At 38.2% G+C, this 16,528-nt stretch overlaps 1 protein-coding gene across 1 annotated transcript; it reads right to left on the bottom strand.

Moving 5' to 3' along the window:
* Positions 1–1,872: 1,872 nt before the first annotated feature.
* Positions 1,873–16,528, bottom strand: pcmtd1 (protein-L-isoaspartate (D-aspartate) O-methyltransferase domain containing 1). The gene is made up of 6 exons (XM_035670278.1): positions 16,436–16,528; positions 9,494–9,960; positions 9,025–9,127; positions 7,901–8,072; positions 4,979–5,102; positions 1,873–4,614 (listed from the first exon to the last, which is right to left on the bottom strand). Exons 2-6 carry the CDS (start codon positions 9,798–9,800, stop codon positions 4,241–4,243), a joined length of 1,080 nt encoding a protein of 359 aa, XP_035526171.1. The 5' UTR covers positions 9,801–9,960; positions 16,436–16,528; the 3' UTR covers positions 1,873–4,240.

Raw genomic sequence — 16,528 nt, 5'->3', positions numbered from 1 at the left:
TTAGGTTCACAATTACAGCACAGACACTGAGAGTGCTATAAATCTTCTCATCTAACTCTCGACCATAAAGTGAGTACTGTGAGCATATTTCCTAAAATGGTGAAGTATTCTTTTAATGACATGTAAGCAGTACTTACTTAATTGTAATTGAAATACAATTTCTTCTACTCAGTATAAACATACACTATTTAAATCTACTTAAATAAGTATTTCAGGTATGATATTCACATACATAAATTATAGCCTACAAAAGTATTTTGGGAATATGAAATGTGTATGTATTCATAGATCTCAGGTAATATAATCCATTTTAAGTGTACTACACACAACTTAAGAGGTTTTCAGTCAAGTGCACTTATTAGTCAAGTATATGTGGATCATATATTGTTAATACATTATGTATAATGTTCAGATGTCATCAGGGTCATCTTTGCCTGGGCTTGCTGGAGTTTCACCCACACTAGAGACTAAAACTCAGGATATTTCTTCCTCTGCTGTTCCAATTTTGACAATTCTTTTTAAATCTGTCACTTTGTGAGTCCTTCAACTTCATAAGAGTGCAGTAGAAATCCGCTAAAATGCACCTAAAGTTTAGAGAATTCCTAGTAAGAAACAGAAGCCTTATAAAATAAAATATTTTCAAATGACTTCAAGGTTGAAAAAACAGTTTTACAAAGCAGTTTCTATTTAGATCAAAACATAAATCTTGTACCTATGTTATCTCTCTGTTTTCTGCAGGCAAGGACTGGGGACAGGATGTTAACGAATGTTAAAGGACCAGTGTGTAGGATTTAGCGGCATCTAGAGGAACTGAACACCGCTGGCATCTGTATTTGACAACCTGGGAATGAGAATGGGGTGTGAAGTGTGAAGGAGAAACTATGATGGCTGTGAAACTCGCACAAAAAGCCCATCTCGAGCCACTGTTTTAGTTGTCCTTTCTAGGCTACTGTAGAAAAATGGCGGTTCAATATGGCAGACTTAATGGGAGGCAACCTGCGGCGTCTGTGGATAAAAATGTATAAGGTAACAAAAACATGATTCCTATATTCAGGGCCATGTTACACTAATGAAAACATAACTATGAATGTTATAATCCATTTCTGCCAATAGATCCTCCCAAGTTGACCTTTAAGGGAATATTATACAATAGATTTGTAAGAGATAGTCTCTTGAGTTCTATGTTTAAATAAGTTTATTTGTGTCTGCTTGTCTTACCAAGCAACAGCTGTAGTTTATTTATTACTACTGCAGCGTGTAACTAAATCTAGTAAAACTGCTTGTACTTGGATCAAAACAAGTTCAGCAAATTCCCAGTCTGAAACAACAGCTTTACAATTTCATATCCTATCAAATGAAATTATATATTTCAGTAGATATGAGGTTTAAAACCCCCATCAAAACACACCTCTTGCACCCATAATACCTCTGTGTTTCCTGCAGACAAAGGTTGGCGAGTTCTATCAGACATCAAGTATATTATAGTATAAATTCATAATGCGTACAGTCTCAGATTTTATGTGCAAGTTTACTTGTTTTTGGTTATTAGATGAGGAATTTAAAGCTGCTCCAAGTAACTACAAGAGATGCAACTGAAGTTTATTTGATCATTACATTCACACAGCCTGCCATTAAAAAAAAGCCAAAGATGAAACAGAAAGAAAGCCTGTCGCTATGTTATCAATTCAAAGTGGCAGTGACAAAAACAAAAAAAAGGTCATCACAAGCGTGCTAGGGATACCAGAGTGGGACTTTTACTACTGTTTCTCCTTCAAATCTGCTTGCAATGACATCTCCTTCGCACGTCGGACATACTCGAGAAACCAAACAAGACACTAAAAAGAGCAGTTACAATGATTAGAAGAGACGTAATGTGATTGTGACCTTTATTTTTGTGCCAAACATTTACGGAGAAACAACACATTTTCAGAATGAACTGCACACACTATGAGAAATTAACCTGGGCCTGATAAACAGTAACAGAACTGTTTTGGCTCTTGACAAATTAACTTAATATAAAAGCACAGAATTGGTTTTGACTTGGTCTTTACTGGGTGCCATTTTTGTAGCCGGCTCTCGTCCACATTAAACGTAATCACAGCAGTCCCATTAACTTTGGTGCAAGGCGTGACCTGAGAGTCGAGGTTGTAGGTCCCCTGCTTTCAATACTTAATGTGCTCTCTAATTAGCAATTACATTTTAGATAATGGTATATAAACTGTCACATGCCTGTAATTGGTCATGTGAATTTTAATGGATACTACACAAATCAAATGGGACTATGTTGTTATTGGTAATTATAAGCTGAAAAATTATTCCATTATTGCTTACTTGCAAAGCTTTCTGATGAATGTAAAAAAAAAAAAAAACTTACAGAAAATAAATGTTAACTCTTCACACACAAAACTACTAATAGAATAATCACCCCTGTTTTCAAACAAAATATTTTTCATTACACCAGAACAAAATGAAGACCTATAGCACTAATATATCTTATCTATTTAACAGACAGCAGTGGAGTTTTGATCTACGAGTTCCCAGTGTCAAGATACAGTACAGCAAGAGGGTGCTACAACAAACCAAATGCAAATTAAACTGTATGCAGAATCATATGATAACAATACATATATATCACTTTTATATTGAATAGAATTAATATCAACAACATTCAACTCAGCTTTTGGAATACTAAATTATGCATTCAAAGTAAGATGACTGTAAAAGCATGAAGAAAAAAAGTGTGTGGCGTCTATCAGTGATGTGCTGTTTTTCTTTTTTTTTCACTGTGGAATGTTTTTGTATAAATATGACATTTGTTTGGGTAAATTTACTGTGCCAGCAAACTCACAGAAGTCCTAATGTGATGGGTTACGTTGGCACTTAGAAGCCATCACTATCAGGGAAGTTCCGCAAGCAAAATTGTACTTTGATTAAACAGGATTTACATTACAAGTCCAGTCCACGATACAAATTAAGCCAAAAAATGGCACCTTTTTTTTTTTCACTTGAGGACTGCAGAATAAGGTGCTTTGCTGGACACGTCTACAAGTCCAGGATACAAAAGGCTTCAAAATCCTCAGCGATTCTAGTTTGCATTGTTGTTGATTAAAAAAAAAAAACAACCAACAAAACGCAGTACTATACAGAATTTGAGATTTGTCTAAAGGCCATCTAATTGATTAATATTCTTTAAATCCTTTTTTTTTTTAATTCTATTTTCGGACTTAATCACCTGGGACATCACCTCCAGTGATCAATCATAAGATGTGAAGCAAAGTCAGGAACACCCAACACATTTACAGTATATTCATGCATGTACTCATTATTGACTAACATCTCCCCTTAACCAGTTCCCTCCAAAAATAAAGAAGAAAAAAGCGAACCACCATTGAACACCCGTCATCAGCGTTATCTTATTTTAAACCTCTGATATGATTAATCAAAATAATATACTATTTGCATCAACAATGGAAAGGAAAACCATGGAGGGGAGGGCTTACAACACCGTATCATATCAAGTAGGATGTCAGCTACTCAAAGTGAGGAAACAGAAGTATGTAAGCACCCTGTAGAAAAAGTTACATTAAAAAGGTGCCCTGTAGAAAAAATTATGAACCAATCTAGTCTCTCCATGATCTCTTGTAATAGGAAGGTACAAAACACATTGACTGAAAATGAAATATCAAGAAGAGTAATGACGTAAGTGTCCCGTTCATGATTATGCAAGAACGTCTTACTCTTGAACTGAAAATGGGAGGTTGTGGCCTTATTTGCCTTTCAGTGTCATTTGCTCCATTCAGTATCATTAAATCATCTGACACCGAGAGTAAGTCAAAGCTTCTAAAAAAGCTGCAATAAAAGTCTTCTTAGCATGATCATATTTTAACAAATATAGTAAGAACTTTGTTTTTTTTTTATACAATTTTCAATCTGCACACTTCTGCAGAAATCCTGACATTGTGATAAAATCTGAATCTCAAAACGGGTTTGTGAAACTATGTTCATTTAGTATACTTTTTACATTGTTTTTTGTTTTCGATATACAAATCAAAAGAAAATGTCAACAAACAACTCATGACAATCATAACATTATTATCCAATATTATCTATGACGTATCTTTCTGTTACAGTTTTGCCATCAAGATTTAATGGAAATAATGCTACATTTGTACTGAAAAGGGTGAAGAAAAGCATTTCAGCAGGCGCTGCACCCATTAAGAGTGGATATTGAATGAATCAGTCATTTCTCTCTGTAATACAGCAAATATGCTTTCAGTGACTCAGGCAGTGGTAACGCCATTATTTGGTCTCTCAACACGTTCACTTGCTTGAGGATTTCAATGTCGCCAATGTCTCTTTCTTCCTCCTCCTCCACTTCCTTGTGTGCTTCCTCTGGGTGCTCCTCCTCCTCGCTCTCTACCATTTGGGGGATCAGCTGGTTGCCTACAAAAACGTAGGTGTTGATGCGTCGCCGTCGGCAGCGCCTGCGTTTGCGCTTCTGAGGAACTCTTTGCACCGTCTCCTTCCCCTGACTGTCCTCGTTGGCCAGGTTTCTGAGGGTGCGGCGTATGTAGATCCGAGACAGATCCTGAAGGCTGCGGACAGTCACTGGGGCTGAGGACAAAGAGAGATGACACAGTCCTTCAGGCCAATGTGCCACAAAAATGAGAATAATCCATACAACTGCACCAGCCATTCAACTAGGTCAGCATAAACAAGTGAGCCCATCAAAAAGAAACTGTGTCTCGGTATATAAAGGAAAGAAAAAAATAAATAAAGAAAATAACTGGCTCCTTGGAGCAGCTGCAAGGCGAGCTTCATGTGTCAAAGCAAATATTGCTGCAGGAAACTTCTCATCACATCACTTTGAATGTACGGTCTTGACTTTAAAATATTGCCTGCTTTGCACTTCAAGACCAGTTAGGCTTAATAACAAAGAATCTGAGGGGTTTTTTTGTTTGTTTTGTTGAGGACTCACGCAGCTGGACAGTGTCAGGCTTCTCTCCATCAGCTCTGCTCTGCTGGACCAAGGGGGCAAAGGACACCGCCAAGATGTTTTTGCTCTCCCATGTGCACTGGCCAGTCCTGGTTATCTGGGTCAGCTGCATAAAGAGACAAAACCTGAACTCAACACTGAACCCTTATAAAATATGAATTACAGTATAGCATTAGGGAGCAAGGACTAAGGGCCTAAAACAGCACAGTTTCTTCAATATATATATATATTTTTCTTTTCAGGCTGGTGGATACTTTTTGCCCTTCTGTTGTTGCTTATTGGGCATTTTTGTATATTTGCCACCTGAACAGAGATTATTCCTATGGGAATGTGTCTACTCTACACTGTTGCAATTATCTCTGCATATATATACACAGTATTCGCTTATTAAATAAAATTCACACGTCTAATGATCTCGCTTCAAATTCCAGGTGTTTGTTATCGCTGGCAGATGTACATACCCTGTGTACCCAGAGAAATGTATACCATGTGCCTGGAGAAAAATAGGCTCTTCTTTACATTTGCATATGTGCTGCTATATCAAATGAGTGCATAAAACATTAGCTCCACTTCCACACTTATATGTATGTAAACAGATTACAGCCAATGGGCTTAAAGATCCATCTAACAGCATCAACAAGACAGGGAAGTTGCTGAGGTAAAATATAAACATGTGACCAAACAATGAGTCACAGACTTTATCAAAGCAACTTAAATTATATCATTTATATCACAATATTTATTTTTCATGTCATATTTTTCTCCCTGGGAAATCAGAGAAGTTGTTACTGGATAAAACAGAAATGCCTATTTTTGAATTATCCAGAAAACACCTGACAAATCAAAGTCACATTGATGCAAAAATCATATAAAATAATATTAGAACCTTTATTCAATTAGGTAGTCTCATTGAGATCAAGATCTCTTTTGTGCAACAGAAGAAATAAGAACAAAGATAAGACACGTACCAAAAAGACAGCCAGTCACACACAAACACCAGAAAGAAGGACAAACATCTCTAAAAAGGCCCAAAATTAAAAGTCTAAATTCATCCATTGGGATTAGACTTTCAAGTTTTAAAGTCCTTTGTAAAAATCTGATATTGCCATCAATCAGTTCTCCTCATGATTTGCAGCACTGCTTACAGTGGCCTAATACTGCCAGCTGTATTAAAGGAATAACTACCATCTTAAAAACTTTCTTAAATCGATTAATGTGCAAATTAATTAATCTAAATTAATCAATTCATTGTTTGGCCCATGAAACATTTAAAGAAGAGTGAAAATTCCCTTCATATTTCCCCCAAAGCCCAAGGTGACGTCTTCAAATATCTTGTTTTGTCAGACAAACATTACAAAGAAAAGGAAAAGCAGAAAATTCTGACATTTGAGAAGCTGGAGCCATTAAACGTTTGTCATTTTTGCTTGAAAAATGCCTCCAACAATTATTCAATAATCAAGAGAGTAGCCAAAAAATGTCCTATTGCTCAGCACTACTAGACATATCATCAAAATGTCCGCTTGGGCCATAACAAGTAATTAGCTACCAGTCCCCAGTATGACAGTTATCAAAACACGATTAAACAAGGCCATGGACTCATGCGTGGTGAGTGAGTGTATATCTTGGTAGGGGGAGGTGTAATGGTTTCAGGGGCATTCATGTGGCAAACAACATTTCCATTAATACCAGCAGTTACTGTACATGCCTTAAAGTCATGAAAAGTTCATCCATTCATAGGCATCTTTAATGCGCTTCATTCAACAGGATAATACTCACTGTCTTACGCAAGGTCTCCATAGAATTTTCTTTCAATATAGCCACAATATAGGAAACTGGTTGCATTTTCTCTGTTTATACTGAGCATATTTAAAATAGTATTTTGATTAAGGGTCATAAATGCAATGTACTGACCAAGGATCCTGAGCGGATGCATAGGGATCCTTTTATGTCTATGTTATGTTTTAAAACACAAAAAATGCAGTTACAGATGAAAAAGCGTGTTTCTTAATGTTGCTTCTTCACATTAGTACCCAGCCATGTCTTTGAAGATATTCAGTCATACGGTATGTCAGCATTTTCAAAAAAAGCTCTGTTCTCCCCCCATACTACACTGTGGTCCACTCTGGAGAGTAATTTTAAAAAGCTTTTTTTTTTTTTTTTAAGGTTGAGAGCGCTGGTTTTGTGCTGATGAAAGGCTACAACAAAGAAGAGGGAGAAAAGATTTTGAAAATTATTCGCATTAGTGTGGACATGGCTTCAGTGAATATGGCTTTCATGCTGTTTAGCTCTTACAAAGATCTCTGATCAAAATCATGTTTAAATATTTTCTCATGATTCATAAGTGTGTAGGCTGTTTTCGTACCTACCAATGCCTTCTTCCTTCTTTAAAAAAAAAAACAGCATAACATCTTAACATCTGAGATACACTCAGGCCTTAGTTAAATAACTGACAACATAAAACATCCAGATTGTGGGTCACAATATCTAATCTTAGTCATTCTTTGCTTCACTTAAGCTCCTTTTCCCCTTAAAAGCCTTAAACTGGCTAAAATGCTCCACTATGAATCTGTCAAGATCTTTACCCTCCTCCTAGAAGGTTCAGGTTCCTGCCAAACGTTTTCTCCACCAACTTCCCAAAGTATTTTTAATGCCCTCTTATATGCCCCACAGTCTGTTCACACTCACACAGCCACCATTTTAAACATGTATTTATACAGCCCTGTGGGCCCCTTGCACGTCTGCTCAAATCCAGGGGCAGTTGTGGCTCAATAATGCATGTAAGAGTTGCATAACCAGTCTTGTAGGTCAAAGCTATTTTACCTGGTTTTCCCTCATGTGTTAGCATTTTGAATAGCAATCATGATGTGTTGATTCTGTATGATTCTGATGGCTTGTAGCACTTACCTGATCCTCTATAGGCATTACCAGAATGCCTCCAATTTTGAGCAGTACTTTCATGTAATTTTCATGGTCTTTCTGCACTCCTGCACCACAATAAATGCGATCGTATTGGTGGCTGTCTGTAGCGATTTCAAGGCAATTTCCCACCACAAAGACGGGTTCACAGAACTCAAACCTGTGAAAAAAATAACAAGTGTGGTGGATAAAATACACAAAACAACAATGGAAATCATTCATTTGCAAGACAAAGTCTTAAGGACAGTAACTGGCAGGTAAAACTGTTACTAGTGCCTGTGGTTTGAATACATCCAGTTTTGTTGAAGGAATAGTTTTTTTGGGAAATACGCTTATTCGCTTTCTTACCGAGAGTTAGATGATGAAATTGATATCACTTTCATATCTGTCAGATAAATGTAAGTCTGCAGCCAGCAGCTAGTAAGCTTAGCTTAGCAAAAAGACTGGAAACAGGGGGAACAGTATGAATGGGATTTAGCATATATACACAGATCAGCCATAACTATAAGTGGTGAAGTGAAAAACACTGATTATCTGGTTATCATGGCAACTGTCAGTGGATCGGATATGTTAGGCAGCAAGTGAACATTTTGTCGTCAAAGTTGACGTGTTAGAAGCAGGAAAAATGGGCAGCGTGAGGATTTGAGCGACTTTGACAAGGGACAAATTGTGATGGCTAGACGACTGGGTCAGAGCATCTCCAAAAGTGCAGCTCTTGTGGGGTGTTCCCGGTCTGCAGGGGTCAGTACCATTAAAAGTGGCTCAAGGAAGGAAAAGTGGTGAACCGGAGACAGGGTTCACGTGTCACGAGAAGGCTGCCCCACAACAACGAGCTACTGTCGCTCAAATTGCTGAAAAAGTTAATGCTGGTTCTGATAGAAAGGTGTCAGAACACACAGTGCATGAAACCAGTGTGCCCAGGTGGTCATAATGTTATGGCTGATCGGTGTATATATAATCACATCAGTGAGCGCTAAAGGTGCTGGTAGGCAGAGTGTGTTAACCTTTGGACAGAGCCAGGCCAACTGTTTCCCCGTCTCCAGTCTTTATGTTAAGCTAAGCAAATCAGCGTATTTGCCTAAATGAAATATCCCTTTGAAATATGTACTTACTTATCAAAGCTGTCACTATTCTTTATGAAATCATCCAGTTTCTCTCTGGCATATTCAACCACGTCCTTATGGAGCTCAACTCCATGGTTCACACCAAATGGCCCTTGGAGAAACACAACAGGAACAATATTTTCATAGCATTGCTATAGCAAAAATGCCAAATTGGAGGATTTGTTGTTTGTCTTTGCTTTGTGTGAACGTAAACTGGATTCTTGGGTTTTGGACAGAAAACAAGTTATTTGCAGATGGTCCCTTGAGCTTTAGGAGATTGTGATGGGCACATTTTATAAACCAAACCATTATCAAATAAACCAGGAAAATAATCAGCAGGAAAGGAAAATAACAATTGCAGTCCTAATATTAATGCTGATTTGTAGGCACACACTGTACTTTCTTTGTAAATTTGTTTAACTAGATTTTAACATCTGACCTCTTCCCACACATGAAAACAAGGGTACACTATGCTCACCTATAATAAGGCCAACCATTGTGCTCAGGTAGCCGGTTCCGCTGCCCAGATTGAGGAAAGAAAGTGCTGGCTGCAGTTTGAGGGCCTCCATCACCTCAGAGTATATACACGGAGCGGACAAGTGTATGTTGCCATGCTTCCACGCCAAGTCTTTGTAGGCACTGTCCCGGTAGCCGTCCAGATAGTAGTCCCCTCGGTCTATGGCCCGAAAAGCCTGTTCAACTTTTTCTGTGCGAATATACTGGGCCTCCTTCAGATTATCAATGAGGTCATCATTGTCCTCCCCAGCGCTCACGGCTCCCCCCATGGTGAAAAGAGAAGAGAAACACAAGGGCCGAACTCGTACTCAGGATGAGTGATTCCTCCTCAGAGTGGCATGGAGATGAACGTTTAGCTGAAGGATGCTGCCGCTTGTGACTCCTCAAAACGTCAGCTCAGACAACGGTCATTTTCAGGCAGCAAGTGACCTGAGAAAAATGAAATAAACACGTTATGGCATTCTGAGGGAATACAGTGTCTGGTTAAACCTACAAGTATAGAGTGCAGATTTAAGATGCTAATAAAAGTGAAGATTCATTAATCTTCTTCTACCTACAACTGGGATTGTCTTTTTTTCACAGTTTTGTTTACAAGAAGTCCTATTTCCACGTAGTAATACAGTATACCCAGAATATACACACACACACACACACACACACACAACATATGCTTGCCAAGTTGTTTACGCTTATTCAACGTATACAAGCCTTTTTCACAACAGACATTTTGACATTTTGAAGCAGGGAGAGCACAGGTGTAATTAATATCCATAATGACGGCTTACTTCAATTTAGGTTCAAGGGCCCTAGCATAACACAAACTGGCTCACGAGCATTGGCTTACTGGGACACTTCATGGAAAAGAGCCATTGTGAATGTAATTTGTTACATCAGTGATTTTTCTGCAAATACACTGCCAACTACGTAGCTCTATTCGACATGTTGAAGAGGTTGTACAAAATGAAGTACGAACTATTTTCAGAATGTGTTACAATATATGTAATACAAGAAAATATCCTACATGTACATTTGTTGGTTCAGTTTGAGGTCTATGACAGTAAGTAGACTGATATCTTTAGGTTTTAGCTGGACAAAAAAAGCCATTTGAAGACGTGATGAACATTTTTAAAAATAATTTCTGAGATTTTAAAAGACAGAACCATTAATTAAGAAGATAATTGGCAGGTTAATCAATAATAATCACGAGTTGCAGCTGTAATATTTTTAGCGACAAACTGAATTCACTTGCTGTTTCGGATACTGTCACAACACACGCCTAAATAAAGCTGTGTGCCTAAGTGTTATAGTACATGAGTGGAGCCTGCCATGCCCAGAGGATAGGTGTTACATAATAGATCACTGACATTAGGGGTGGGCAATCATGGGACATGTAACTTTATATGCAATATGGATATTTATTGTCACAGTATTAGGTTTCTGTAACATCTACTGATCCAACAAACTGTTGATGGATAAATAATTCAAAGTAACCAGGCACAATTAATCAATTAACTGTTTGGTCTTTTATAGACCCAAAAAGTGTGAAAAATGTGAAGTCTATCACAGTATCTCAGAGCACGGGGTGATCAAATATCTTGTTTTGCCCAACTAACTAATATTCAGCTTGTGATAATAGAAGCAAATTCTAACATCTAACAAAACCTGGAAGTATCAAATGTTACATGCGGTTATTTACTGGCTTTACTATGCAATTTTCTACTATTAAGTACCACATTAAAGCAAGAAAAAGGAAATTCCTAACACATGGTGGCCTTTAAACATTTTATAGAGGCTTTGATAACTAAAATACCACACAGTGGCACAGACTGAATGGGTATAGCTGCAGATGGAGCCAAGGGAGACAAGTCTTGAATTCCCTCTCTGCCTCCTCAGCATCTCCACATCTGACTCAGCTAATACAGATTAAATTCAGAGGTGACTTTGTAGTAGGAGGCCTGGTAAGGTAATTTTCCATTGGCTCTTTCTCACAAGCAAAAAGAATCATTGATTCGCTCACCGAATCACTGATTGTACAGCAGTGGATTTTTTATCCTATTTTCCCCCTCTACCCTCTCTGTTTTGCATAGTCCTTTGAGTTGCTTGCAGTTGAAAGAAAATCTAGGAAAATGGGTCAGTGGAGGTATTCTAGCAAATTGCTTTTTTGGTACTGCTGTACAGTCGTACCACTGATAAGTCTTGAAACAGGGGTCATTATTCACCCACTCCTTTAACACAAATAAAAAAGGACCAGGTAGGAAATAACATTTGTTGCTATAGTGAAGCTAGCCCTGTACAGAAAAAAGGCCTCTATAAATGTGAGTCCAGTGGTAAACACACACTGGGTGTCCTGGGTTGACCCCCGGTGTGTATGGAAAATGCATCAACACCATCCCAGGTCATGACGGGCTGCTGTGACCCGGTTAGGGACAACTCGCTGAACCATGCAGAATGACAAAACATGTAAGCGATCCTCTGGCAGCTAAAGATCAACTCTAGTGCTGTAACTAAATACTAAAGGCCTGTCTAGGCAGCAAACGGAGCTGTACGCACTGCTGATCCACAGACAGTGGGAGGTAAACTGATGACCATCATGACAACCAGCATTTACACTTTAAATTCAGACATTTTATCAGCTAATTTGCAGCTCTGTTTTTTTTTTTTATATACATCTGTGGCAAAATACCAGAGCTCAGTGTCATTTGTATTAGTGGAAACTAATCACATGTATCAATAAATCTTAAAATAAATCTACAGTCACAAGTCTCACATTTGCATACATTCATTTGTGATGCTATAATGACAGATTACAACATTTGTAATGAGTGATGACTTGAGTTTCAAAGCTGCAAAGACATCTTATATTAATCATTTTCATACTGTTTCCATACGACTTGCGAATATACAAATTTTGCCTGTAAATTTACGTTTCTTGGGGCCGATGTGCGGGCAATTTGCCCCAAATTCAGTAGTAGGGACTGTGCTGTGTTTCTCTCCACACTGAGTGAGATTAAAATAATTTAAATAAAAGACTGCTAATGGCATGGCTCTGGGGATGTTGGTTGGTCAGTCTGTATGTTGGTCCAAATTAATCTGATGACTGCCCAAGTCCTCATCTAGTGGCACCAGCAGGTCACATTTTCCACTTGTCCGACATTTTCTTTCATGACAAGATACCTCAAACACTAATTACCCACTTCCTGTTAAATGTGCTGTGGATACCCATGGCACATGGAAGATAAATGATCATGACTTTTCTAGCACCACTGAAATGTCCAGTTTTACAAATCCTACCTCAGAATATTTAAAGTGGGATACGATGATAGATCTTTTGGGCTTTAATGACCTACTGACCCCTCCTCTAGCGTCAACCCCAGGACAAACTTCTACATATAACCTCTCATTATGTTTTCTAAAAGGGAAGATAGTCACTGTAGCAGGTTTACGCTCCCCATAGGAAGAAGTTTGGTTTGACCTCTCAGGTCACTGTCTTCGTATACAATAGTAATACACATGTTACAGTATCATACTTATAACTGTACTTAAGTAGCTTTTTTCACATATCTGTACTTTACTTTTACAACTACTTACAACTTTTTACTTTTCCTCCTACATTTTTACACAAATATCTCTACTTTAGTCTCGTTTTCAAAACAGGCAGATAGTACTTAATTACTTTTAACAGCTGGTAGTGAGTGTGTTTTACTTTGAGTACATTTCAGAGCCTGTACTTTCTTTTCTTTTTTTAGCAAAGTAGTTGAACCACTTTAGTTTTTTATCACACAAGTAATGTGTTAATCATGCGTGCACTTCTGCCACCCCCGATGAATACGAGGGAGAGGCATATCCTCCATTTACAGCTCTGCTTTCTGTCAGTTCCGCTGTTAGTTAATGATTATTTTTATTTGATGTAGCCTCCATGTTGTTGAAAATCTTTGTACTGTCTAACCCACTGGTACAATTCAACTGAATATCCAACCCTGTGAGAACGGGATTTCTTTTTAATTCACTGTATATGACTGATTTCTGTTTTTAAAAAAATATTTTGCCATTACAGATGTGTGTCTTCCTCTCCAGTTATACAGTTTTGGGCAATGTTAATGTCAATATCATCAAGACTTATTCTTTCATTTCTACACAAGATATCTTTTCACCGTTACGACCGTTCCTCTAGTACCATCCTCAGAAAGACTACCAAGCAGTCCTCTGAACATGTTCATGCTGAGTAGTGGATAATTAAGTTTGATTTAAGTAACAGTGCGGCCTTTCTTCTGACTCCACACATTTCTCTTTATTTATGCAAGTTTGACCACTGGATTGTGTTAATTAGCCACAATCAGCCATGGGATGTGACAGAAGGCTAACAACAGGAACCGACTCCATGCGAGTGCGTTTGTGTGAAACAGCTCAGATTTTCAGAATTCACCAGCCCTCCAGTTGTTTCTCTGATTCTCCTCCCCTGACTTCAGCTCCTATTGTCTGCATATTCATGAAAAGAGCTCATGCAGTTTTGGATAAATGTGGTTTTTTTTTTAGCTTAATTCATTGTCTTTCACTCAATTTGTGGCACCTAAAATGAACCTGCAACTTTAACTTTAAAAGCAATGACCTTGCATCCAAAGTTCCCTTTGCTTTCAGTCTGAACATATCTTTAAGAGAGCAAACATTTTATCCGTTTTTTTTTCTCCTGATGTGTAATGAGAATGATAGGATCACAGGGCTGCCAACAAGGCCACAGACTGCTGTTAACTGCTGTCAACACTGTGTCACAGAGGCGTGCATTCAACCGGAGCTGAAGTCTTTTTAAAGCCAAAAATCACTGGTTCCAGCTTCTGAAATGTGAGTATCCGCTGCTTTTCTTTGTCATATATCAAACTAATTGGATTGGAATGATAGTAGGAGAGAATAAGATGTCTGAAGATGCCATAATGGACAGGGAGAAACAAAAATGGGTATTTTCTTACATTATATAACACTATTAATGAACAGTAGATAATTTAACTTGTAGATTGATAACTGTTAGTTGCAGCCATAGTCTTTAGGATTTGCCATCATGTAGATAATAAATGGTTCCAGCTGTTCAGTTGTGAAGAGCTGCTACTTTTTCTTTGTCTTGTGTGACAGCAAACTCAGTTTTGGACTGATGGGAGAGAACAAGCAATTTGATGATATTTTCTTCAGGATTCAGGAAGTTGCAATGTGCATTCTCACTATTTTCATACAGTTTAAAATAATTATTTGCAGAATAAATTGACAATAATCATCAGTTCTGTGGTTCTATTAAACTCTTTTTTCAGAAACAACTCACCAGTGGTGGAAGGTAACTAAGTACATTTACTCAAATACTATGTTTAGGTACTTACAATATTTACATTTTTTACTACTTTATACATCCACTCCACTTTAATTCAGAGAAAAACACTACACTTTTCACTGCACTACAGTATTGAAATACCTTTAGTTACCTTACAGATTCAATTTAACAATAACAAAATATAATAGACAAATAAATTATGCTGTTTTATTATCAATTAAAATAAGGCTTCATTGATCCTGGGGGGGAATTCACATGCTGCTCAGCAATATATAAAGTAATTCATATTAGCTCCACCTTTAAAAGCTGCAACATTAAGGAGATGTACACATTAATGCATCAATAATCATAATATATTAATATAATGCGATTCTGAAATGTGTATAATAAGTGCTTTTCCTTTTGGTACATTAAGTATAATTTGATTTCAGGTCAGTTTTGAATCACAAGACAGTTATTTCTACTTCTTCCACCACAGCAACTGAAATAAATGAAGCGGTTTAATATAGCTGTAACGTTGCTTCACATCACACAGGTGTTTCTATATCAGTCAGGTGTGTACATGCAGTGATGTACACACCGCACACACTAATAACTGACACCTGATGAAGCCAATCAGCTCTCCCCCTGGTCACGTGTTGCAGTTGCCAGCAGCAGCAGCCAATCAGCAGCCGGGAACACTTTCTTCGCACTGCGTGTGACGATGGAGCAAAACAACAACAGCGTTTTTCACCGAAACGTTGTCGAGCTTTATTAACCAGTGTCAGCCCCTCTCTCACATCCAGCTCCCGTCCACATGTGTGTGAGATAACATGGCGTCAAAAAGCGTTCATGACACACACAGGGGAGAGGTAGATAAAGGGTGAACACGGTGTGTGTGTGTGCGCATTCGTCCCCAGCTTTTGTTCCCACTTGTCGACCAACAACGCAGTCAGTGCTCTCTCTCTCTCTCTCTGCAGTGCGATTAACCTCAATCTTTTTCAACAGCGAAAAAAAAATAGCTCAACCGGTTTGTGAGGAAGAGGTTGACATATCTTATTAAATAAATAAATATGTATATTAATAACTGCTGCAGGGAGAAAAGAAAAATCCCACAGAAACAAAACGCAAACAAAAGATTTTGTTTCTGGGACTCTTCCGCCTGGTGGAGTTAAAACTCAAAACATCGCACTGAATGTGTGAATGTCGCTAAAAACGTAAGCGACGCTGGACAAGAAAACAAAAACATGGGTTGTTGTTGCTTTGTTTTTTTTAAATGCAAGATAATAAAAGTGCATTAGCGTCCGGACATCGCCATCTGAGTGTTATAAGCAGTGCACCTACAGCTAGCGTTAGCAGTAGTGTGGGCCTGAGTGCGCCATCATTAAACACAGAGACAAAAGCAGAGTTTGGGGAGGTAAAGCTCGCGTCTTTATCCTACCCGTTACTCTCGCTAGCACACACAACAACAACAACAACAACAACAACAACAACTAGCTAGCCAGCTAGCTTAGCGTGTCGCGGTTTAATAAAGGATGCACAACAACACCAGCTGGTCAGCTGAAAGACAAAAACACGTCTGTTAGAAGAAAGAAAACAAGAAATAATACTCACAACGCCGTGTCGCATTAACTGGATGTGCAATGCGACGGTCAGTGATAGTGGCTTTTCAGACGTTTACAGCCTCCCCCCCCCCCTCTCTCTCTC

This window comes from Morone saxatilis, unplaced genomic scaffold (genome assembly GCF_004916995.1).
Source record: "Morone saxatilis isolate NCDOM2014 unplaced genomic scaffold, NCSU_SB_2.0 Contig23, whole genome shotgun sequence".
NCBI classification, from domain to species: Eukaryota; Metazoa; Chordata; class Actinopteri; family Moronidae; genus Morone; species Morone saxatilis.
Note: the sequence above shows the minus strand (reverse complement) of the source record. Positions and strands in the feature narration are given on the sequence as shown.

Bases quoted from the DNA above. Each gene is read 5' to 3' on its own strand.
- pcmtd1 (XM_035670278.1), bottom strand. From the start codon at position 9,800: ATGGGGGGAGCCGTGAGCGCTGGGGAGGACAATGATGACCTCATTGAT. The intron at 5,103-7,900 runs GTAAGTGCTACA...CTCTTTATGCAG, and splicing joins TAATGCCTATAGAGGATCAG to CTGACCCAGATAACCAGGAC. The intron at 4,615-4,978 runs GTGAGTCCTCAA...CTTTGTCCTCAG, and splicing joins GCCTGACACTGTCCAGCTGC to CCCCAGTGACTGTCCGCAGC.